General features: G+C 37.6%; 1 protein-coding gene across 1 annotated transcript; it reads left to right on the top strand.

Moving 5' to 3' along the window:
- Positions 1–836: 836 nt before the first annotated feature.
- LOC311586300 (vomeronasal type-2 receptor 116-like) lies at positions 837–21,566 on the top strand (the record flags this gene model as incomplete). The annotated part of the gene is made up of 6 exons (XM_084762270.1): positions 837–1,003; positions 9,042–9,333; positions 9,710–10,519; positions 15,379–15,606; positions 17,198–17,321; positions 20,662–21,566. 6 exons carry the CDS (start codon positions 837–839, stop codon positions 21,564–21,566), a joined length of 2,526 nt encoding a protein of 841 aa, XP_084618396.1.
- Between the last annotated feature and the right edge of the window lie 2,354 nt (positions 21,567–23,920).

Below are 23,920 nucleotides of genomic sequence, written 5' to 3' on the forward strand. Positions count from 1 at the left end.
AAAGTGGATGAGGTAGAAAAGGATCTTCTGTCCTTGTCTGTAATATCCTCTTTTTTTTACAGCTTTATATTTATAGCTGCAAGGAGAAGAGTACTGATCTGGGAGACAAGATAGATACTACAAGGCTAATGTGCATTTCAGTAGCAGAAACTAGAAACTGTAGTAACCAACACCACCTCTTTTTTTTTTTTCCAACACCACCTCTTGAAAAAGCATTCTATCAAATATTATAAGTGTGATCTTCATGGACTACAGCTATGTCTTTTTTTAAAATCTATTTCACAACACCAGCCCAAACAAGCAAGCTGGTTTTTGATGACTTACACTCCTGATTCAGGCTACAGTACTCTCCAAAGTCAGAGTTGACCATTATGAAAAAACAAAAGTTGAGGAAGAAGGTAGGAACCAAACATATTTTTCACCCCTATAGTGGGAGCAGGTGCAGTGCCTCTGGGCTAGTGGATCCCCAGAGCATGTGTATGAGAAAGAAACAGAACAATGAAAAGCCAGCAAATGCAGGGCAACTCTGGTTACAGTTACAGGAATATCACAGCACTGTAACTTACCCTCAGTTGTCTGGACTTTGCTTTAGTCTATGCCTTGCCCTGTCATGAGAACTATTGGGCATGTACAGACTGAGAGCCTGAAGTAACAGTAGGAAGCAGCCGAAGCATACAAAGTGTTCTCAGACATTGTCTGAGACTGCTCCTTCACCTAAGTCTATGTTCTCTTTGGATCAACCCAAATGCAAGACATTGCTTTTGTGTAGTGAAGACCCTGACATGTTCTTTCTCTTGCTTTGTCTCATCTTCCTCCTGAAGTCTGTGCTTACATCAATGGACCTGGATCACTATGTCTGTTATAACTATTGGAAGCCCAGCACCTACATGGAGGCAGATGTAACTCTAGCTGCATTTATCCCCATGTACCTCACAGTCGAACTACCCAGGCTAATCAATATAGATTTTGTCACTGATCCATATATACTATGGGGAATCCATCTGTGAGTATCAGAGTGAATGTGATAAGGGTGTTCTGGTTGCAATAAAGTTCATACTCTGCTGTACATATGGAATTCCATTAAGAATAATGAACAAGATAGAGAGAGATGTAAAAGACAGTGTCAACACATTCTTCATTATGTGTTTACAAACATTTCCATTTCTCTTCCTTGTTTCCAGTCAGGAAGACACCAGAGAATGAAAGAACCATATTTTGTGTCTGTTCCATGGTGTAATTTCATGGCCAGTCTTATAAATGTTTTAACACATTAACTCAAGTATGTCAAGGAAAATGTCCAGTCTGATCACCTCTATCTGGGCATGTAAATGACTTATGTTTGAAAACCTGTTTCTTTCACAAACTTCGAGAGGTTTTGCTCAAGTGAAATTGAATATCTCCATGTCTTTAGTACAAATCTTAGCATATCCTGATCCATATTCTCTGTCTTTTGTCTCTTTACAGTGTCTCAGAGTTTGGATATGGTGAATATAATTTATTTAGTTCTCACTGATAGTTTAATGCTGTGTTCTGAAAGTCATGTGTTCATGCCTGATAGCCTGTATTCCGCATAGTTCACTCTGCTGGATACACAGAGCCTTGTGTTTTCATTAGAGATTTTGTGGTTTCCATTTCTAACACTGCTATCTGTCCTCCTTCCCTGAATCATAATTTTATTTTAGAATTTGTCTGTTTTTTACTACTCAGTATTTTATGTGTATGAATTTTTTCTATCATCTAAGGTGCTTCTTGTCTCAATGACCAGTTGAACTCTTAGCTTGATCTTATCCTCATTTGGATTATTCATCTCTTTAATTTCTGAAGTATTCTTCTGTTATTTTATATCTCTGAGTGTATTTCGGTTCATTTGTTAGTTATTTTTTTATTTTGTTGAGTAGCAATTAGCCTTTCCCATAAATCCTGTAATTCTGTTGGTGCTATAATTAGCATGTTTTCTTTGAACAACAATTTCTGCATCAGGATTGCCCTTTATTGAAATGTGTCTTCTTGAAGCCTCAATTCACATTTACTCTGTGAGGAGGAAAGAAAACCACAGGCCTGTTGTCTTGGTAGTTGTGGTATTATCGAGTTCATAAAGAGAAAAATCCAGGATACCTCTTATATTTTTGCAAGTAAATCACTCATAGGAATATTTTCAGAAGATGGAGAAACTATAGCTTTGTATCTGAGTAGAGGGGGAGGGAGAATGATTCCCAAGACCAGAGAAGGTAAGAGCCCATCCTTAATGATAGGCAGTAGTCAGAAAATATTGAACTTTTTTGTTGTTGTTTTTCAAGACAGGGTTTCTCTGCATAGCCTTGGTTGTCCTGGTCTTGCTTTATAGACCAGGCTGGCCTCAAACTCACAGAGATCTGCCTGTCTGCCTCCTGCGTGCTGACATTAAAGACATGTGCCACCATACCTGGAAAAATATTGAACTTTTAATGGACAGAAGTCTTAATCTAGATTATGTTTGACCTGTGATAGGTGGATCAATCTCACTTCCTTGAAGCTGAAAGTGTAATGTCTAGAGTTTATGTAAGAGATAAAAGTTTTAACTATATTAACATGACTACTATCTATATATCTGTATATCTATAATATACACTGAAATCCTCACTGTAGAAAAAGAAGGTAACATGTGTCTGTAAACAGTTTGATGAGAGCAATGCTTTCCAGCAATAGCAAAAGCTTAGTAACTGAGATGGATGCTTCTGGGATAACATCATGAGCAATGAACAGACATTTTACTGTCTGTATATATACTGATAGAGGATCTTTATGAACAATGAGAAGCGCTGAAATATAACTACAAAAACAATGCAGGTACACTAAAAGTTTTGAGTCTGTGACTATGAGAAGACTTGCCAGTGCATTGACAAAGTGAGTTTAATAGGATATCAGAACTCCAGTGATTAATATTTTGAAACTCTCAACTTTATAAATCTTTAAGTCTCATATCCCCATATTTTGAATCACCTCCTCAGACATTTATAACTTGCATTTGCATAACTTATATCACTTCTTTAGACATTCAATTTTTAAAAACTTTAAAGCATTTACCAGGAGACAGAGGTGATTGATAAATGCGAGCAGTGATTGAAAAGCAAGTTCTTGAATGTCCTTGCCTAGAAAATGTTTCTTGTTGGTTAAAGAATTCCTGTGATTTATTACTAGATGCCATTCTTCATATCATAGGAATAAAGATTTACATATGTCTTATTCTACTCATAAAAAGGTCAGAGAACCAGGCTATATTTGCTCTGGAGCTTTCAGGTGTGCTGCTAAGTTGATAGAATGGGATCTCTCCAGTATCTTTATAAAAACACTTAGTGCTGTGAACTTTCCTCTTAGCTCTGCTCTCATTGTGTCCTGTAAGTTTGGGTATTTGGTACCTTGACTTTCATTGAAATCTAGAAAGTTTTTAATTTATCTTTTTATTTTGTCCCTAATCCCGGTGTCATTGAGTAGGGAGTTGTTAGGTTTCCATGTGTTTGTAATCTTTGTTTGTTTCTTTTGATGTTGAGTTCCACTTTTAATCCATGGTGATCTGATAAGATGCAAGGGATTATTTTTATTTTCTTGTATCTGTTGAGGTTTGCTTTGTGCCCAAGTATATGGTCATTTTTTGGAGAAGGTTCTATGAGGTGCTGAAATTAAGATGTGTTCTTTTGTGTTTGGATGAAATGTTCTGTATATCAATGAGGTCCATTTGTTTCATGATGTCTATTGGTTTCTTTCTTTCTCCATTTAATTTCGGTCTCAATGGTCTCTCTATTGGGGATAGAGGGGTTTTGAAGTCTCCAACTATTAATGTGTGGGGTTCAATGTGTGCTTTAAACTTTAGTAATATTTCTTCTACAAATGTGGTTTCTCCTGCATTGGGTCAGAGATATTAAAAATTGAGACATCATCGTGTTGCATATTTCCTTTGATGAAGACGAAGTGACATTCTCTATCACTTTCGATAGTTTTTTTGAAAGTCTATTTTACTAGATACAATAGTGGCTATACCAAATTGCTTCATGGGTCCATTTGCTTGGAATACAGTTTCCAACCATTTACCCTGAGGTAATATTTATTTTTATTGCTGAGTTGAGTGTCTTGTATGCAGCATATTGATGGATCCTGTTTTCACATCCATACTGTCATCCTTTTTACTGAGGAATTAAGGCCATTGATTTTAAGAGATATTAATGACAAGTGGTTGTTAGTTATTTTGTTAGTTTTGTTTTGATGTTGGTCGTGGTAGAGAATGTGTGTGTGTGTGTGTGTGTGTGTGTGTGTGTGCGTGTGTGTGTGTGTTTGTGGTTTTTATTTGTGCATATGGAGTTATTTATTTCTTCGTGTTTCCTAGGTGTAGTTAGCCGTCCTAAGTTGTAGTTTTCCTTGTAGTACATTATGTAGGGATGGATTTGTAGTTAGGTTCTGGTTAAACTTGGTTTTGTCATGCAATATCTTGTTTTCTCCATCTATGGTGATTAAACGTTGTGTGGGGTACAGTAGTCTATATTGGCACCTGTGGTCTTTTAATGTTTGCATGACATCATTCATGACCTTCTAGCATTCATATTCTCTATTGAGAAGTCAAATTTAATTCTGATATGTTTGCCTTTATATGTGACTTGAACATTTTCTCTTACAGTCTTTAATATTCTTTCTTTCTTATGTGCATTTAATGTTTTGATTATTATGTGGTGGCAGAAGCTTCTTTTCTGGTCCAATCTATTTGGGGTTCTGTAGGCTTCTTTTATGTTTATGGGCAATTTTTTTTAGGTTAGGGAACATTTCTTCTATAATTTTGTTGAAAATGTATTCTGGACCTTGGATCTTGGCATTTCCTCATTCTGTTCCTTTTATTCTTAAATTTGGTCTTTTATGGAGTTCAAGATTTCTTGGTGTTTTGTGTCAGGAACTTTTTATACCTAAAAAGTATAAAACACTGGTTGTCCCTGGGGTTAGTAGACCTAGGGGTTCCTCCTATGAGTTCCCTGTCTGTGTCCCTTATGGGCCAGGCAGTTCGGGAGCAAGTAAAGAGAACTCTAAGCCAAAGGGTGTTTGCTATGGCTCCCCAGAGGCCTCCTCAGGATGTAGGACTGTGGATGTTAGAGCCTGCACTAAACTCAGCACAGCTGGGTTCTGTGTCTGTATCCCAGCTAAGTTAGCCAGGAGCCGAGTGGGCTGATAGATTTCAAAGCCCAAGGCTAGTTAAGTGCCCTACAGTCCTTTGTGAAAGTGCAGGGCTCTGCCTCTCTACTCTGTGTTCCATATGGGCTAGGCAAGTAAGCAGCTGGGGAGATGCAAGAGATTCAAGCTTGAAAATGATCGTGTCCAACAAACCTTCTTGACATGGCAACAAATGTGTGTCTTGGCTCACACCAGACTCAGCTTGGCTTATCTCCTCTGTATCCCAGTTGGGCAAGGCTGGGAAGCAGCTGAGGCACTGATGGGGACCAGAGCTCAGAGCTTCTGGGGTGTTCAACAGGCCTTCTTGAGATGACAGTGCTCTGTTATCTACTCTGTACCTCAGTTGGGCTAGGCCAGCAAGTTGCTGGCTCGTGGAGAGATATCAGAGCACAAAGCTGCTCAAGGAATGGCAGCTCTGTGGAGTGTGGCCTGCATAGGTCATCGCTCTGACAGTCTGCTCTGTGACCTAGATTGATCAGGCCAAGAAGTTGCAGGTGGACAGGGAAAGATCAAGGCTAGAAGCTTCTAGCAGGATAGTAGTTAATGTGGATTGTGGCCTGCTCAGCCTGTCTGCTTTGTGGCCTCACTGTGTCAGAGAAGTATGCTTCCGGTGGGCAGCCGAGATAGACCCAGACACGAAGCTACTCACAGGATGGACATTAATGCAGATTGTGGCAGGAGCCTGGATTCAGCTCTGTCTGAATACTCTGTGTCGCAGATGGGTCAGACTGATAAGTGGCTGGGGGACTGAGCGAGATCGGAGCCCAAAGCTGCTCCACAGGACTATTTGAGATGGCAGCACTCTGCCTATCTGCTCTGTGACTCAGCTGGAATAGACCTGTAAGCAGCCAGGGAGCTGAGAGTTCAGAGCCTAAAGGTCATTAGGTGCCCCACACTTTTTCTCAGGGTGGAAGTTAATGTCAATTATGTCCACTGCTGAGACTCAGCTCTGCCCCCAGCAGAAGGGAGGTGAGCACCTAAAGCTGCACTGACGTTTCAGTCTTTCTCATGATGGTGGCTAATGTGGGTTGTCCCCTGGGATTTTTCTGTTGGTTAGTTCGTTGGTCAGTGGTCAGACCTACCCGTGCTCCACACAATGTGGATCCCTGTCACCTGGAAGCAACAGAATTTGTGTTTTGTAGATTTCAGTTTCATCTTTAGGTTTCTGTGCAGCCCTGCTTGTCCTGCTAGTCAAAAGGATTGTGTGATCTATGCCACCATCTTGGATATCCTCATAAGATTACTTTTTAGTATTGCTGATTATTTCATTGTAACTGCATATTACAGCCTGCCAATTAAAGAAAAGCTATCAGCGAAATTACATTTTTTGTTATTCTTTGTTAATATATAACAAGTACTTAGTTAGAAATGTACATAGATTCCTGGAAAAACCATGTTTTTCACATTTGTTTTTCATCCATATTATGTAAAATTTTTGAGCATGTGAAGGTATTGAAGAACATGTTTTTATTACATATACTCATTGTAATCAATCACTTAGAGAAAAAGAGACTGTAACCACATTATGATTTTTTTATTGTTTAGAAGATCTTGCTGGGATACATAACTGTAGTAGAAATAATAATATTGTTGGATTTCAGTCTTCTGAGTTTTTTCAATTAACCAAATGTATATGTGTACTTTCGTCCACTTGTGCAATGCCTGTTGGGTTGGCACCTGCTCTTTGGAGTTGTTCCATCTATCAACATATGTTTATTTGTGTGTATGCCTTGTAAGGTTGTTTCAATCCATTTCTATTCTCACAATATGTGAATGTATTTATGTGTGTATGTATGTATGTATGTATGTATGTATGTATGTATGTATGTAAAATTTGTGAAGTAAAAGAAGTTTTAAAGAAGAAGCTTATTGGAACCTACCTGCTGGAATCTATCTTGTTTCCTCATCAAGTGCAAGCATGTGTATGTGTGTGCATGGTTCTTTTCTCTCCTTTTGCTTTCTTTTTTAGATGCTTTGTCACTAACAGTGGAAAATTCCCTCTAGAAGCCATCATCCCTAGCCATCACAGGCCACCATCAATGGAAGGTCCCTCTAGGAGCCATCAGCCCTAGACATTGCTTAAATGATAGCTGTAAGTACCCACCTGGCACCCATCAGCACTAGCCCTCCTTCAGCAATTTAATTCTGGCCTCCCAGTTTGCCACTTTCAGAGGAAGCCATCTCTGGTAACATTCAGTTATGGCCTTGAAAGTTGCCCTCAGAGAAAGTATGCAGGGACCCCTGACAGTTGCTGGATCTTTGCCCTGCCTCAGTGTTCCCAGTTGATGTCTGAGCTGTTCTTTAATAGTTCCTTCAAGAGAACTCAGTGGACTTCAGGCTCACAATTTCTCTTTAATGCCTCTAGTGGGGCCAGCCATCTTGTGTCTAACATGGGTTGTGAAAGTAGCTACCAAGGATCCCTCCACTACTACCCAATGCCATGACTGAGAGAGTTCAGCCCACCTAGCTGCATCAGAGTTTCATTTCCTCCAATCGTGAGCACTATTTTACCTAATGGACTCAGGTTTTTCTCTTTCTCTTTCATTTTTAATGATTTTATCTATTATATATTTTTATTATTTATGTTTTAATTATTTAAACTACTTATTCACTTAACTTCTTGATCACATCCCAATCTCTCCTCTGTCCCATCCTCCCTCTGTGTTTCCAATTCCTTACTCCCCCGAGAAGGCGAATCTCCCACCCAACATAGCATAAGAAGACACATCATAACTGAGGGCATTTCTTCACCTATGACCAGGCAAGGCATCCCTCACTGGAGAAAGTGACAGAAAAAAGCAGGCAGAAGAGTCCATGTCAGATCCAGCCTCCACTTCCCTCACTAGATTACCTCTTATTAATAAGCTATTTTTACTTACTTTTTTTCTTTCACTGCCTTACACAGGAATCTCTACTCATTTGGTTAATCTACCAGCTTAGAGAAACTCTTTTCCTTTTGCTACTAATTCTTACATTTTTGAAAAGGTTTATTTATTTATTATTTATTTATTTTATGTTTGTATGTTTGTGTGTGTGTGTGTGTCACATGTATGCCTGTACCTGCAGAAGTGAGAGCAGTTCATAGATTTCCCAGAACCTGTATAACATACTATAGTATCCCAAAACATGTCTAATGTGATGTGACTCATGATCCTCCACAAGAGTGGGACGTAACCACAATGTCAGAATCATTTATCAAGCCCCAAAAACACTACTTTAAATAGGTTTATTTATTTTTATTTCATGTATTTGAGTGCTTATCTTCTTGTGTATGTGTGAATACCACATGTGTGCCTGGTGCCCACAGATGAAAGAAATATAACTTATCACCTTTAGGAACTGAGAACTGATGCCAGATTTCCTTCAAAGGGCTTCAGTGTGGCTAAATGCCTGGCCATCAGTTCATCTCCCAAATGGACACTTTGATACTAGGAATGCATGTAAACAAGCCTTTTCTTACCGTGTTTATATGTATACGGAATTGACTAATTGCAGAATAAAAGCACATTCAGTTCATATTTACATTCCTGATGAACACCTTGTGACTCTTCTGTATCACCATGCTCCCCTAAAGAGAGATGTCATCAGCACTTATGTATTCAGCAGTCATTGGATAAAGACAGCTGGCACTTTAATCCATAAATGAACTTCAAGAAAAAATGATTAAAAACAGGTCAATATCTGATAATTCAGGAGTGAGTCCATGATGTTCCTGAGTTGTCCGTTCTCATTCACATAAGCTTAACATGTCAAAGGAGAAGCCAGGGCTTAAGACATATATTGACCTAAATTTGATAAAGAGCTTCTGAGAAAAATGGACTGACTGTACTCATCAGTCTGTTCCTCTTGTTTAGGTCCAGATGGAAAAACTATCAATATATGCTGACCTTATACTTTGCCATTGAGGAGATCAATAAGGACTCACACCTGCTTCCTAATGTGACCTTGGGTGTCCACATCTACAATGCTTTTATTTCTAACCGAAAGACCTTGGAGGGGCCTCTGATGTGGCTGTCTGGAAGGAGTGAGTATATCTGTAACTACAACTGCAAAAGTCAACACAAAGCTCTAGGAGTTCTTTCAGGAACCTTGTCTGAATTTTCTGCTGCAATTGGAACACTTTTGGAGCTCTACAAAGTCTCACAAGTAAGTTAAGAAAGTATTCTTGTCCACAATCACATAGCTACATGACCCAAAGAAACCTGATGTGCAGTTTATATTTACTGTAGGCAGATTGAAAATAACAGTGAATGAATTATTTTGATATAGCAAGAGTGTGATGAAAAGCACGAGCAGTAAACTGTGAGAGTTTCTAACCAAATCACTTAGTAGTAATTATGATTCCATTTCCAAACACTGGAAAATATACTGGGGATTCTCAGGCTGCATTTGCTCATAAGTCAAAGTTTACAACACAGATACGTAACTAATCAAGATAGGATGTAAACATGTCATAATTCATACAGACTGATATTTCCTAATGAATAGGAACTCATAATCTCCTTTTTTTCCACTTCTTTAGGTCACATATGGAGCTTTTGATACTGTGCTAAGTGACAAAGGTACATTCCCATCCCTTTATCAGATGTCTCCTAAAGACAGAGCTCTAACTCAAGCTGTCATCTCTTTACTGCTACACTTTGGCTGGAAGTGGGTGGGGCTGTTTGTGGCTGATGATCTGAAAGGAAAGGAGTTCTTTTCTCAGCTTAAAGCAGAAATGACTTCAGAAGATATCTGTTTGGCTTTTACACAAGTAATCCCAGTTAATTGGAAATCATGGAAAAACTATGTTCCTGGTATTGTGAACTTGAACCAACATACACAAGTAAATGTAGCAATATTCTATGGTGATATAAATGACGTTCTGCCATTCCTAGCTGCAAGTAAAGTACCTGTAACAAAGAAAGTGTGGATCATGGCAAAGCAGCCCTTTACATACTTAGAGACTGTAATCAATAAAGATAGGGATTGGATGAACTTTTTCAGTGGAAGCTTTTTATTTTCAAAGGAGAAAATGATCCCTGGCCTCAAGAACTTTCTTGAGGCTCTTACACCATCTCAGTACCCAGGAGATTTATATTTCTTTAAATTCTGGGTTGACAATTTTGATTGCTCTCCTGAATTGCTATGTCGAAGTCATTATCCCTGTCCCCCAAATACTTCTCTAAAGAGTATGCAAGAAAAACATGAAGTTATGACTGTTTCTGAGACCAGTTATTCCATATGGAATGCAGTGTATGCAGTGGCCCATGCCCTCCATAAAACGCTGTTGCACAAAACAGAACTGGGCTCTCATGAAGACACAAACAATGGCCAGCTTCTCCCATGGCAGGTAAGCCTCCTTCATAAGCAAGGGAAGCATCAGGACTTAAATTACTAGTAAGTAATTCACTGTGTTCAGGGAAGTACACATTTTTATATCATAATTAAAAGTATAAATTAATATGGAAAAGGGTTCTCTCACAGTGATATATATATCTGTATTGATCTTATATGATTTGAGGACTAAAGGCAGATTTGAAGACATTACATTTGAATGAATTTCAGCAATATTTTTCCTAGTGTGGTGAAATGTAAAACGTAAACATAAATAATGCCAAAATATAGGAAGTTCAGTAATCAAAATTTACATATTTTCATAGAACATGTCTATTGCCAAAAGATACACATATTGAATATGTCCAAACCTGCTACTTCACATAAAATGCCATCTATGTTTAATGACGTGAGACCACAGGAAGAAACTTGTTGAAAAATAAGTAGCCTGTTCTAGAGTCATAATTAACTGAAAAGTAATTCATTTTACAAATTCTTTATTCTTTTTTAAATTTAAATTTTATTAATTTTTTCAGATTACAACTCAATTGTTATCTCATCACTTGTACCCTCCCATTCCTCTCTCCCTCCCACTTTCACCCTATTCCCCTCTCCTAGTTCTAAGACCAAGGGGGACATCCTCACTATATGGTCATAGGCTATCAAGCCACACCTTTGTACCTTTGTAGCCCACTTATTATTTCCTTGAGAGCCATCAGGCCTCCCCACCAAGGGGAAGTGGTCAAATATGGGGCACCAGAGTTAATGTCACAGTCAGTCCCCACTCGCCACATAATTGTGGAGCATGTCCTGTCCATTGGGTAGATCAGAGTAGGGGCTCAATATTTACTACTTGTATTGTCCTTGGTTAGTGCAATAATTTGATCAGATCCACCTGGGCCCCGATCTACACATCACAATGTTCTTCTTGTAGGTTTCTAGGACCCTCTGGGTCCTTCTATTTCCCCATCTCTTACAGTTCTCTTACCTATAGTCTCAGTAGCATGTCCTCACATCTATCCCAATGTCCTCACATCTATCCCAATCTCCTGGTAAGTGAAGAATTTTGTGGGACATGACTTTTGGGCTAGTGCCCAATTATAAGTGAGTATATACCATGTGAGTCTTTCTGCTTCTGGGTTAGCTCACTCATAATGATCATTTCTAGTCCCATCCATTTGTCCACAAATTTTGGGATTTCCTTGGTTATTTTAATAGCTGAGTAGTATTCCATAGTGTAAATGTACCACAGTTTCTTTATCCATTCTTCTACTGAGGGGCATTTAGGCTGTTTCCTGGTTCTGGCTGCTATGAACATGGTTGAGCATATGTCCTTGTTGTGTGGTGGAGAATTTTCTGTGTATATTCAAGGAGTGGAATAGCTGGGTCTTGAGGAAGCCATATTCCCAGTTTTCTGAGAAAGTGCCAGATAGATTTCCAAAGTGGTTGCACAAGTTTGCATTCCCACCAGCAATGAAGTAGTGCTCCTCTTTCTCTACATCCTTGCCAGCCTGTGGTGTCACTTGAATTTTTGATCTTAGCCATTATGATGGGTGTAAGATAGAATCTCAGAGATTTTTTGATTTGCATTTCTCTGATGGCTAAAGACATTGAGCATTTCTTTAAGTGTTTCTCAGCCATTCAATATTCCTCTGTTGGGAATTCTCTGTTTAGTTCTGAGCCCTGTTTCTCAATTAGGTTATTTGGTTTGGTGGTGTTTAATTTCTTGAATTCTTTATATATTTTGGGTATTAGACATTTGTCAGTGGGGAAGATCCTGGAACACATTGGCTCAGGAGACAACTCCCTGACAGAACACCAAAAGCCCAGGCCTTAAGGTCAACAATTAATAAATGGGACCTCATGAGGTTTAGAAGCTCCTGTAAGGCAGGACACACTGTCAATAGAACCAAGCAATAGCCAACGTACTGGGAAAAGATCTTCACAAACCCCACACCTGACAAATTCTTTATTTTTAACTAGGTTAAATGAAGGTAAAGCCAAGGCTGTGCTTCCATTATTATATATTAAAACACTGACAGTGCTTATGAGCCTAGGCCATCTTTCCATGTATTAATAATAAGTGGATATGATTGGGGTTTCAACAATAAGATATAAACCGAGGATTCATTTACATCTATGAGCCTTCATGATCACTTTCAAATAGGGTGTCATCAAGAAGATTGACGAACAGGTCAATTGAATTTTCAAGTTAATCAAAGATAGATGAATAAAAATTAATTTTGAATGTACATATATAATATGTAATGTGTAATATGTACTTTTGAGTATAAAGGAGAGCAGTAATATTTTACATAGACATTGATACAATTTGTGAACATGGCTTTCCAGAGATGTGATACTAAGTTACTTAGTGTATACCCTGTATAAATAACTGAGTACATAAGCAACAGGTCTTTATAACAGCAATTGTTAATTAGGTAAAACAACATTGAATCTAAGAAATTGAATTATTAAGCCATTGTATTAAGTTAGGTATGAAATTAAAGCATGCTGAAGGGATGACTTAGCAGTTAAGAGCATTTGCAGAGGACGTGAGTTAGGTTGTAAGCACACACATGATGGCACACAACTGTCTTTACCTCCAGTTATCAGGAACATGGCTTACATGTCTGTCCTATGCATTTGCAAAGTATGGACCTGGTAAATGTAGATACATGCATTTAGACAAGAAACAAATTAAAAATAAAATAACAAATCTAGAGGCCAAAGATTTCTCAGTGCTTAGAAGCACTTATTGCTCTTGAGGAATCAAATTCTCTTCCAGGTACAAAGGTAAAATATTACAACTCTCTGTAACTGGTGGATATGCATTCTTCTGTCATTCACAGGCATAAGGCACATGTGTAGTGTCATACCGACATGTATGAAGAACACTCTGTTAGAAAACAAAATAATTTTATCTAACATATAAAGAAGTATTTTTTTTACTTTATTAATTTATTCTTGTTACATCTCAATGGTTATCCCATCCCTTGTATCCTCCCATTCTTCCCTCCCTCCCATTTTCCCCTTATTCCCCTCCCCTGTGACTGTTCCTGAGGGAGATTACCTCCCCCTATATATGTTCATAGGGTATCAAGTCTCTTCTTGGTAACCTGCTGTCCTTCCTCCGAGTGCCACCAGGTCTCCCCCTCCAGGGGACATGGTCAAAGGTGAGGCACCAGAGTATGTGAGAAAGTAATATCCCACTCTCCACTCCATTCTGTCCATTGTCTAGATCTGGGTAGGGGTTTAAGGTTTACCGCCTGTATTGTCCTTGGCTGGTGCCTTAGTTTGAGCGGGACCCCTGGGCCCAAATCTGCCTATCATAATGTTCTACTTGTAGGCTTCTAGGACCCTCTGGATCCTTCTACTTTGCCATTCTCCCATGCTTCTCTCATCTAGAGTCCCACTAGAATGTCCTCCTCTCTGTCTCGGTTTCCTGGTAAGTGAAGGCTTTCGTGGGACATGCCCCTTGGGCTAATATGCAGATATAAGTGAGTATATACCATTTGAGTCTTTCTGCTTCTGGGTTAACTCACTCATTATGATCATTTCTAGATCAATCCATTTATTCACAAATTTCGGGAATTCCTTGTTTTTAATAGCTGAATAGTATTCCATAGTGTATATGTACCACAGTTTCTTTATCCATTCTTCTATTGAGGGACACTTAGGCTGTTTCCATGTTCTGGCTATTATGAATAAGGCTGCTATGAACATGGTTGAGCAAATTTTCTTGTTGTGTGCTGGAGCATCTTCTGGGTATATTCCAAGGAGTGGAATATCTGGGTCTTGAGGAAGCCCTATTCCCATTTTTCTGAGATAGCATTAGATAGATTTCCAAAGTGGTTGTACTAGTTTGCATTCCCACCAGCAATGAAGGAGTGTTCCTGTCTCCCCACATCCTCGCCAGCATGTGGTGTCACTTGAATTTTTGATCTTATCCATTCTGATGGGTGTAAGATGGAATCTCAGAGTTGTTTTGATTTGCATTTCCCTGATGATTAAGGAGGTTGAGCATTTCTTTAAGTGTTTCTCAGCCATTTGATATTCCTCTGTTGAGAATTCTCTGTTTAGTTCCAAGCCCCATTTCTCAATTGGGTTATTTGGTTTGATGGTGTTTAAAGAAGTATTTTTAAAACTTGAGTTAAAGAGCAGAAAACATAGACAAAATTTTGTCTTACTTATGATTCATATCCAAGTTGAAAATCAAATGTGACCCAAAACAGATCAGGTAGCAAAGAAGGAGCTCTGTGATTCTCTTTTCAGTTTCCTTAAGTAAAATGGACATTTATACTTTGTACACATTTAATATACATTTTCCTGAGTTTCATAGTTTGTATAAACTCTTCTTAATATTATCACATCGAGGAACTCTATATCTACATGTGTAATTGTGTACCCAAATAAAATGTTCACATATGTTCATTTTGTGGCATAAAATGGGCATACCTTACTACATATGAATTAAAGAAATAATAGTGTTTATATTTTCACTCAGATTTTATACACACACACACACACACACACACACACACACACACACACACACATATTCTAATTGGAAACTGTTTTCTGGTGTTGGGGAAAGACGCAGGACCTTTTTCCCAGTAAAAACGTGCTCCACACTATGCTAGGTTCTATCCCTTAGACAACATATTTACTTGTATGCAGTAATTCTTGCGTTACTATCATGGGGATAAATGTTAATTTCACTAAGTGAACTGGAGAGTCATCTAAACAATCTACACATCTTCAAAAAAGGAAGCCATGTTAGAGAGTGATAAAATAAATTTCTTTTAGAGACTATCCACCAGTCATTTGTATGAACTACTGAACTACTCCTGTCCAAATGTTGTCCCTCTGCAGCTTCACCCCTTTCTGAGGACAATCGAAGTTATAAATGCTGCTGGAGAAGAAATAAGCTTTGATAAAAATAGGAATATTATGGAAATATATGATATAAAAAACTTTATGGAATATACCAAGCATACTCCATTACCATTTAAAGTGGGAGAGTTTGTCTTTAAGAGTCCACAAGATCAAGGCTTTTTTATCAATGAAGTTCTGATTAAATGGCCAAGCAACTTTAATCAGGTCTGCAAATTTTCACTATTAAGTATGTAGAGAAATTTTTGTAAAGGGTTATGAGAAATGATTGTGTGATGTATCTTTGAAATTTTAAAATAATTTTTATATGTTAAGATTTTAGGTCTATTGTTGTAGTGAGATTGTGTGTGAGCACTCATGCGTGTGAGCATATATGATTGTTAAGCACACAGACAATACTGATTGTCTTCTTCCATTGCTCTCCATTTCATTTGTAAACAGGATATCTCTCTGAAACCCTCGTTTTCAGATTTTGCTGTATGCAGTTGAAAGCATTACTTAGGTTCCATCTCTGTCTTCATGATCGAAAAGTTTGGGCTGCAGACATGTTTTGTTTCCATGCCTTCAGTATGACCAATTTCAAGTTTTCATGCTTGTTTGGCAAGCATGTTAAATATTAAATCATCTCATTATGTTTGATGACTTTAAATAAGAAATAAACCATTAGAATTATGTTAATTGTATTTTAATGTGTGTGTTCATTAATGATGGAGTATTTATGGTTATAAATAGGTGTGCGTATGTTCTTATCTGTATACATATACATGTACACAAACATATATTTATATATTCACACATTTGTATTATACATGCAGGCTGAAACTAAGTGTGTCCTTTCATTAATACAACTCATAATCAAGTGTACCAATATTTTTATTACTTTGTGAGTTAGCATAAACAAGAAAAATAATGTATTTTTGACAAGACATTTCTGTAACAAATATATATGATCTGCTAAATATATGTGTTAAGAATTAAGCTGAATTTTCTCTGTGAGAGCAGTATGGACTCTTAACTGTTGAGCTAGTCCACCAGCCCCATCTCCCTGTTAATGTGCAGACATGTATGAGACAGAAACTGAGTCCAAATCAATGCAGAAAAGAGGTCCAAGGAAAGACAGAAATATGCCTGTCCTACACAATTTCTAAAGTAAAACAAGTTGTGTTAGAAATTTAGTAGTTAATGTGATCAACTAAGGACGCAGATGTTGAAAATCCCAAGAGAAGACATCACTAATTTTTGAAAGAACAGGCATAGAGCCATTCTTAGCATTGGTAGGGAAGGTTAAAAGTCACAGTAATGGTTTATAACTCAGTGTCCATAGAATATCAACATTGATGGTATCAGGAGAAGCTGGGACCAACCAGCCAAAACATCTTTCCTGAGAAAAGTGAACTTCCTCCTGCAGCTGAATCAGAGTGCATGGGTGTTACTCTATGATTGTCAAAATAAAGGGAGAAATGGATGAGGCAAGAGTGACTAGGTTCCAGGGTGACAGCCCAACTCTTCCTGTTCCATAATTCAAAAAAAAAAAAAAAAGAAGGAGTTCTGGATTTCTGCCTCACAGCAGACACTCTACACATTTCACAATGCCTAGACAGATGTGAGCCTCAGTTTGGTCACCATAAAGGAATGTTGAACATTTAGCATTGGGAAGTATGCCAACTTCAAATGTACATTCAACACTGCCAAATAGAAAACACACTGTTCCATAGGATATGTGTATTTAAGTTGATTAGCTTAAAATATTTTAAACTACTGTTCAATATTATGATCAGTTTTTCTTTGTTGCCCTCAGACTCCTCAATCTGTTTGTACACCGAGCTGTGGTCCAGGATTCTGGAAAGTTCTACAAGAAGAAAGACCTGTGTGCTGTTTTTCTTGTGTCTTATGTCCAGAGGGGCACATTTCCAACCAGACAGGTTCAAAAATATTACCATTACTCTAACTGCTTCAGAATGCGGGAGAAAACTAAGAAGTAACTTTGTTATTGTCATAATGCAGTGCTGTTCTCCACGTCTCCTTCACTCATCCCCACATCCATTATTAATCACTGCAGATGCCATGCAATGAGTTAAGATTTGAGTTTAAGTTCTAACGCTATAATGACATATGCACCCTCTTTCAAAAACATGACTTTTTTTTTTTACATGGAATTGTCATTTCAAATCTTATAGTAATAGTATAGGTCCCCCATTAAATGTGAGGTCATCAATTGTCCAGGATCACTTTGTATGTTGAATAAACAAACCTGGAGATTTTTCCCTGAAATTAAGCCAAGGGTGTCATTTTGCATATAAAGAATAGTATGAAATATGTCTTTATAAATGAATATACACGTGCCTATAGATCTTTGTGGTCTACCATGAGATAACACATACAAGTAATATTATATGGACTGAGTATGTTGTATTTATGAATATAAACACTCACACATTTGATGAAATGAGGTCATGAATTTTGTATCAAGTATAAGGTAGGTCCAGGAGAAGGTTTTCAGAGAATAACAAGAGGAGGGATAGTGAAATAAGTATGTTATAATTTAAAAATTATAAAGAATCAAAAAACCAGAAGGAAAAGACAACATTCTAATAGTACTGACAATTTATTACTTAAATACTATCTTCAAAAAGGCCAACCTCTTGGCGGGCAGAGGTGATGCAAGCCTTTAATCCCAGCACTTGGGAGTGAGAGGCAGGTGTGTCTCTATGAGTTCGAAACTTGTTTGGTCTACAAAGTGAGTCCCGGACAGTCAAGGTTACACAGAGAATCCTTCAAAAACATAACAAAAACAAACAAATAAAAAACAAAAAAGGCCAACATGTAACTATATAACAAAGAGAGAACTCCATTTTAAACAATAAAACATTGAAAGATGAATTAAATATTCTTATTTTCTAAGATCTATTGTTATGGTACATTAAATTCCTTGCAAAAGTATATAATATTGTCATCACTTTAAGGGAATGAACCTTTATTTCCACTTACAAAGAATAAGTAACAGATATCTACAGGTAAAAATAAGATCTTAAAAATATAACCATTATTTTTCATTGTGTATCTTATCTGCTTCCTGTCTTCATATCCCCCTCTATCTCTGTGTGTATGTTTGTGTGTGTGTCATATGGACATGAGAGGACATTATTGTAAATCTGTTTAAGGCTATGCACATCTTCTGCTCTCGAGGATACACAAGACATTCCAGTTAATGTAAAGTGATCAAATACCAGGCAAAAGAGTCAGAGACAGACCCTGGTCTTGCTGTTAGGTGTCCCACATGAAAACCCAGCTGAACAACTGTTACATATGTGTAGCAAGCCCAGATGAATCCTATTCATAGTCTCTTATTGGTGTTCACTCTCTGTCAGCCTGTGCCTGGGGCATCCTGGGGGACCTTCCTGAGAATGAAGAAAAGAGTCAGCAGGCCTTGCTAACAGAGAGGTCCTCAGAGATGATAAGGGGTCAGCAGGGGAGAGAATGGACCAAGCACAATGGTCAGGGGAATCTCACAAATGACCACTAACAATTAAGCCTTTCTGTGGCTATGAGTTTATAGACGTCAGGTGTTTCTGTGCCTCTGACTGACTAGCAACTAGGTGCTTCTTTATTTATTCAAGTTTCACACACACACACAAAAAAAGACGAGCTGATCATTATACAACTTGTAGAGAGCAGGTGTTTCATATTTCATTACACATCCAGGGATACAAGTTTTTTTGAAATTAGAAAACACAAATGGAACAGACATTATTATTTTTGCTGCTCCTATAATTCTAATTTTAAAATCTAAATAATATCTTCTCTAAGAAAAACACATTTAATATATGACATCCAGCTTTTAGGCTGGCAATGTTGTATTATAAGAGCACTCTAAACTCAAAATAACATAACAAGTCTTTTTATGAATAGCCAATACTAATAACTAACTGCTTTTACTATATGTGTCATTACCTATGGTATAAAGTAGGAAAAGTTATGTTAGTTAAGCTATCTTATTTACTGAGATTTATTCCTTCAGGAGTGTATATTGTATGACTTCCTACTTTAAGCTGCATTTTCTAAGAGGTCTAAGCCTATAATAAAGGAAATATTAAAGCTATAACTTAAACTTAAAATTAGAACAATTCTCAGGTTTATTCCTGAATCAATAATAAAAGACACAATCCCCTGTACTGAGTCAAAGGATGCCAAAGAATTTGTCATGAACTTCTGCAGTTGAGAATCTTCCTGATATAACTGAGCTTATAGCTGCCATTTGTTGATGCAAGTGTTGTATATTTATTGTCAAATAAGGATTATTTCCTAGGCTAAGAATATGAAATCTAACTTGTTCCCACCATACCTTAGGAGAATTACACAGAAATGAGTTAACAACTATCAACTTAAACTGTGAGTAATCAAAAAACAAAACAAAAAACAAAACAGAACCTAGAAGTGCTTATGATGGTGAAATCAGTGATGTGTATTTTGATACATTGATATGAACAAAATGCATTGTACATAGGGGTCCCGCTCAAACTATGGCACCATCCAAGGACAATACAGGCCGTAAACTTCAAATCCCAACCCAGATCTAGCCAATGGACAGGACATTCTCCACAGTTGAGTGGAGAGTGGGGTCTGACTTTCACATGTACTCTGGTGCCTCATATTTGACCATGTCCCCTGCAGGGGGAGACCTGGTGGCACTCAGAGGAAGGACAGCAGGTTACCAAGAAGAGACTTGATACCCTATGAGCATACACAGGGGGAGGAAATCCCCCTCAGTCACAGTCATAGGGGAGGGGAGTAAGGGGAAATAGGGAAGGAGGGAGGAATGGGAGGATACAAGGGATGGGATAACCATTGAGATGTAACAAGAGTAAATTAATTTTAAAAAGTAGTTAAAAATAGAATCTAAAAAATGAATAAAAATAAATAATTTTTAAAACAACTTTATGGATTCCTTGACAGGCTTCATTTATCTGTATATGAGTAATATACATTTCATTTTCACTGCCTTACAAAAACAAGAATAAACTTGTGAACAGAAGGCTTATTATTAAGTAAACAAGATGAATGTGAGAAATTGGATTTATGAAGCTTTCATGTCCTTGGCACTATAAAGAAGTAGAATAATCCTTCCTCCACAAGTTTATTTGTATGTGTGTTTTTGTTTTGTTTTGTTTGGCTACCCACATTGAAAATTATTCTTCATGATTTGAATATGGAATGAGTAAATAATTGTGTAAGCTGAAATGTTGACTCACTTCCTTCCCACAGATCAGCAGGAGTGCATCCCTTGCCAACGACAAGAGTACCCAAACCCTGAGAGAAACCGTTGCCTGCCCAAGTCAATAACCTTCCTGTCCTTCGAGGATCCTCTGGGCATGGCTCTGGCCTGCATAGCTCTGTGCTTCTGTGTCATCACAGCTATGGTGTTGGGGATCTTTCTCAAGCACCAAGACTCACCCATTGTTAAGGCCAACAACAGAACTCTCAGCTACATCCTGCTTGTCTCCATCCTCCTCTGCTTCCTCTGTCCCTTTTTCTTCATTGGCCGCCCAAACACAGCCTCCTGTATACTGCAACAAATTACATTTGCACTTGTGTTCACGCTGGCTCTTTCCACTGTTTTGGCCAAAACTATAACTGTAATTATGGCTTTTCGGGTCATGAAACCAGGAAGGACAATGAGAAGGTTGTTTGCCTCAGGCATCTATAACTCTGTCATCCCCATCTGTCTCCTGATCCAACTTATGCTCTGTGGAGTCTGGCTGGGAACTTCACCTCCCTATATCGACACAGATGCACACTCAGAACATGCTCATGTCATCCTTTTATGCAACAAGGGCTCAGTTACTGCTTTCTACTGTGTTCTAGGATATTTAGGGACCCTGGCCCTTGGGAGTTACACTGTGGCTTTCCTGGTGAGGAATCTCCCTGACACTTTCAATGAAGCCAAGTTCCTGACATTCAGCATGCTGCTGTTCATGAGTGTTTGGGTCACCTTCCTCCCTGTCTACCACAGCACCAAGGGCAAAGCCATGGTGGCCGTGGAGGTCTTCTCCATCCTGGCTTCTAGTGCAGGGCTTCTAGGGTGCATCTTTTTCCCAAAGTGCTACATTATTCTCCTAAGACCTGATATAATCTCTTTGAGGTGTTTTAAAACAAAAGACATCATATAAAAAGTGATAATTTTGATGAGTTAATGTAATCTCTGCAATAATACCCATTGTAATAGTAAATTGAATTATTTACCTTCTTTTCAGTCATTTTTCAGAGATGTATATTTAAACCAAAATTAAGAGCCTTTTGGTTCACAGACTCAGACATGCTATATCAAAACAGAAGGTAGTAATGAAAACACATTTTAATAAGATATGCATATTATGTGTTAATTTTTGGATAATATAAATATTCACAATTCAAATATGGGACACTAATTGAGATAAATAATGAACGAGCTAAATACTTGTTCTCTTTGTTCCCTTTTTAGTGTAACAGGGCTTTGTTTTGTATTTGAGATTCTTCTATGGAATAGGTATAGAAATTGACTTCAGGAAAGTGATGGGGAATTTTAAACAGGTTCAGCATCACAGATATAAGTGTAGAAAATAATCAAAGTGGTAAAAATGTATAAATAGCCAATAACTAAATAAATGATAAGTATTCTAAATATGAAGGTAGAAAATATTAAAGAAGGATGTTGGTGATACCACAGTAAATATATGTAAAGGAGTTATCAGCTATCATACTATGAATTATCTATACAACAATTCCTATAATAACTCTAAGTATAGAAATGTAGTTTAAATGGACAATATACAACGATCACTTTAGTAAACCAGAGTAATGTTTGCCTAAACATCCTCATATTAGCAACGGGTATGTATAGATCATCACTCACCAGACAGTTTTCTTTGCAATCATGATAATTACAGAAAACCACAATCAATCACAGATATAATTATGATACATCTACAAAAGAATTCCCACATCTAAAGTTGAAAGTCATGGAGAACAAGGGTCAAAATGATTACAAAAGGCAGAGGATCAGAATTTGCTCTCAACGTGTGCTTCCTAACGATGTCAGATGTTACAACCATAAGACTTACCAATACATCTGCATATACATAAAATGTTCAAGGTAATGCTAATACATATACCAAAGTGGAAGAAACCACTAATTCTATAGAGAAATAGTAAAAGCTGAGAGTAGGAGAAATAGTCTTTTCCAGGAAAGAGCACAACAATTAGTTAGTTATTAACCACTAAGCAATCATCCCTGAAAACATACATAGGAACATTACAAGACTTTGGAGCTTATATTAAGCTGCAGATTGCAGGACATCATAACATATATATGATGCACACTATAACAGTCAATGAAAAAAGATCATGAATTTGAAAGAGGCAGGAGAGGTGTTCCAGAAGGAGTGGAGGGAGGAAATGTAAGTCAGAAAATTATGTAATTATATTATGGTCTCAAAAATGAACTAAATATTAGTTTATGATTTTAAAATTAATTATTAGTCAATATTTAAAACAATAACATTTGCTGGTGAATGAATGGAACTAGGAAAATTCATGCTGTCTGAGGTAATTGAGACAAAGAAGACAAACCTTGCATACTCACTCTCTTCTGAAATTCCTAACTCAAAATTTGAGTTTATACGTACTCAGATGTAAATCCATATCTTGCAAAAATGGCAAAAATAAGAAATGTAAAAGTGATGATTTCCAACGTTAAAAATGGCATTTTTGTGGGAGCAGTAAGAAGTAGAACCCTATAAGTGATTTGATAGAGGAAGTGGGAAAATAAGATGGGGTTATAATAATTAGGAAGGAGAGAGAGCGAGAGAAATAAAGGAGGGAGAGTATCTGAAAAACATAATATGTAATCATAAAAGCAACTTCCTAAAATATTCATACTACTTGCAAGTTTATGTATAAAAAATAAATTTTAGTTTAACTGAAACTCTGTCCTCTGTGATGACAAATGTCCAGCAATCTGACAGAAACTTCATCATCAGACATGAGAAGTCCACTTTTGATTTATTGATAAGATTTGTCTAAGAGACCCCTCAAACATTATATGCTATTGCTATTGCCCTTTTGGTCCCAAAGGTGGAGCTATATTCCTATTGCTGATGAGACAAGCTCTTCAGACACAAGCCCAGAGACATCTGAAACTGACTGGAACACACTCACCCTGAGGACTGGCATTCCTGTATCAGAAGGTGCAACTTCAAGATTCCAAAAAGAGGAACTCAAGCAGCACTCTTACCTCGATTTGATTCCTATGAACCACAACAATAATCACCATCACATGATTTCCCTAAGGAAGTAGTAGTGGCACACAAACCTTGGCAGAAACCAGCCTGCAGAATTCCTAACATCATCCCAAATATTTGTCCTCATTCTGCATTAGGGACCTCCTCTCAGTAATGGAGAGGGAATGGGTAGAAACACTATGAGAAGCAGAGGATGGGGACTTTGATATAAGATTTTTTTTTATCTCCTCTTAATATATATGTAC

Source organism: Acomys minous (assembly GCF_964271855.1).
Source record: "Acomys minous genome assembly, chromosome: 16".
In the NCBI taxonomy this organism is placed as follows: domain Eukaryota; kingdom Metazoa; phylum Chordata; class Mammalia; order Rodentia; family Muridae; genus Acomys; species Acomys minous.